The following is a 1,480-nucleotide window of genomic DNA, read 5'->3' as shown; positions in this document are numbered from 1 at the left end:
ATTTTCCAAGGTGTCTTGAGTCTAATGAGGGGGGTCTAGAGTCTAAAAGGGTGGGACCACTGATGGAGTATAAAAGGCCTGGAGTCTAAAAGGCTGAGGACCACCGTCCATTAATACAATAAAGTTTTAGAGAGTATTTTAGAGAGCATAAATTTGTATTTGTTGTTATGTAAATTATAAAGAGTTATTTGGTTTTCGGTTAATTTTGGGGTGGGAGGTTCTCATTTACAGTTTTCCTAAAATCTCTGAATTTTTCTTTCCTAGGAAATTCTTATGCAAGAGGCTAAACGTAATTAAATTTGCAGGATGAAAAGATGGCACAGGCACTTCTGGTACCACCAGGACCTGACAGCTTTCGCTATTTTACTAGAGAGTCTCTCGCAGCTATTGAAAAACGTTCTGCAGAAGAAAAAGCTAAAAAGCCCAAACAAGAACATACAGATGATGATGATGAAAATGGCCCAAAGCCAAACAGTGATTTGGAAGCAGGCAAGACACTTCCATTTATTTATGGTGACATACCTCCAGGAATGGTGTCTGAGCCCCTGGAGGACCTGGACCCATACTATATCAATAAAAAAGTGAGTGTTTATTAAGAATGTAGTGAGATGTCTGAGGTGACAGATTAGTAAAATACTTTAGAGAAATGGAATGGGGTTTTTTTCTATTTTTTTCCCTTTGTGAAAGCAACGTACTGTGTTATTTCCATTATTTTTCAACCTTTAATCTAATTGTACCTTACAATATTTTATAGTTGGAAAATTACTGAAAGCTAAGTTTCTGCATTATTTCATCAACTGCTAATAAAAAATGCTAAGAGTTTTTAATCACTGTATTTTTAGAGCATTCAAGCCGCAAAATCTACATTGAAAGGCCACTGGCTTGACTAATCTAACTCATGCCTGTTTTACAATGTAGATTCATTGGATTTAGTTGCTACTCCTAATGTACACAAGTGGGGAGAGTACTGAGCTGAAAAAATCCTGTATGTTTACACAGCAGAAAGTTCAAAACAATATAATTTACGAAAAATAAAATGTTGCAAAAGGATTCTATAATAGAGAAGGTTTTAGGTAACAGGTAGTTACTGTTGTTTATCCTTCATAGGCAAAGATGACTGTATCCAGCAGTGGGGAAGAAGAGAGGGAAAAAATGGGAAAGAAGTGGGGAGGAAGAAAAGAGAAAAGAAGGCAAAAGGAGAAAAGAGAGAGGAGAGAGGTGGAGGCTAGGTCGGGTGGGTACATAGGTGATTTATAAGCCTAATCTTTGAACAATCTGCTGCAGCAGAGGCAGAAAAGTGATGAGGACTGGGTACAAGAGGTTTTTGTTTTCCTGACCATGTGTTTCTTCATTGCTTCTGCCGTACATTTGTTTGAAGGCCATTCTGTATTGATGACTTCCAGGATGGATGCTTGTGAGTGATTTGCTCCCACAACTCTGGGTCGATGCTGAAACTCTTTAGGGACTCCTTTAGGGTGCT

At 38.1% G+C, this 1,480-nt stretch overlaps 1 protein-coding gene across 2 annotated transcripts in view; it reads left to right on the top strand.

Annotated features, from left to right (window-relative positions):
• The first annotated feature begins 268 nt into the window (after positions 1 to 268).
• The window catches only part of LOC109301523 (sodium channel protein type 2 subunit alpha-like), a 140,090-nt gene continuing 138,878 nt past the window's right edge, over positions 269 to 1,480 (top strand). For both annotated transcript variants that reach the window (XM_019522746.1, XM_019522745.1), the window contains exon 1: positions 269 to 581. In XM_019522746.1, coding sequence (XP_019378291.1) covers positions 315 to 581 — 267 coding nt within the window. In that variant the 5' untranslated portion in view covers positions 269 to 314. The remainder of the gene's footprint in view (positions 582 to 1,480) is intronic.

This window comes from Gavialis gangeticus, unplaced genomic scaffold, assembly GCF_001723915.1.
Source record: "Gavialis gangeticus isolate Ggan-Ray unplaced genomic scaffold, GavGan_comp1, whole genome shotgun sequence".
NCBI classification, from domain to species: domain Eukaryota; kingdom Metazoa; phylum Chordata; order Crocodylia; family Gavialidae; genus Gavialis; species Gavialis gangeticus.
The sequence above is the reverse complement of the archived record's forward strand: the minus strand, read 5'-3'. Positions and strand labels throughout refer to the sequence as shown.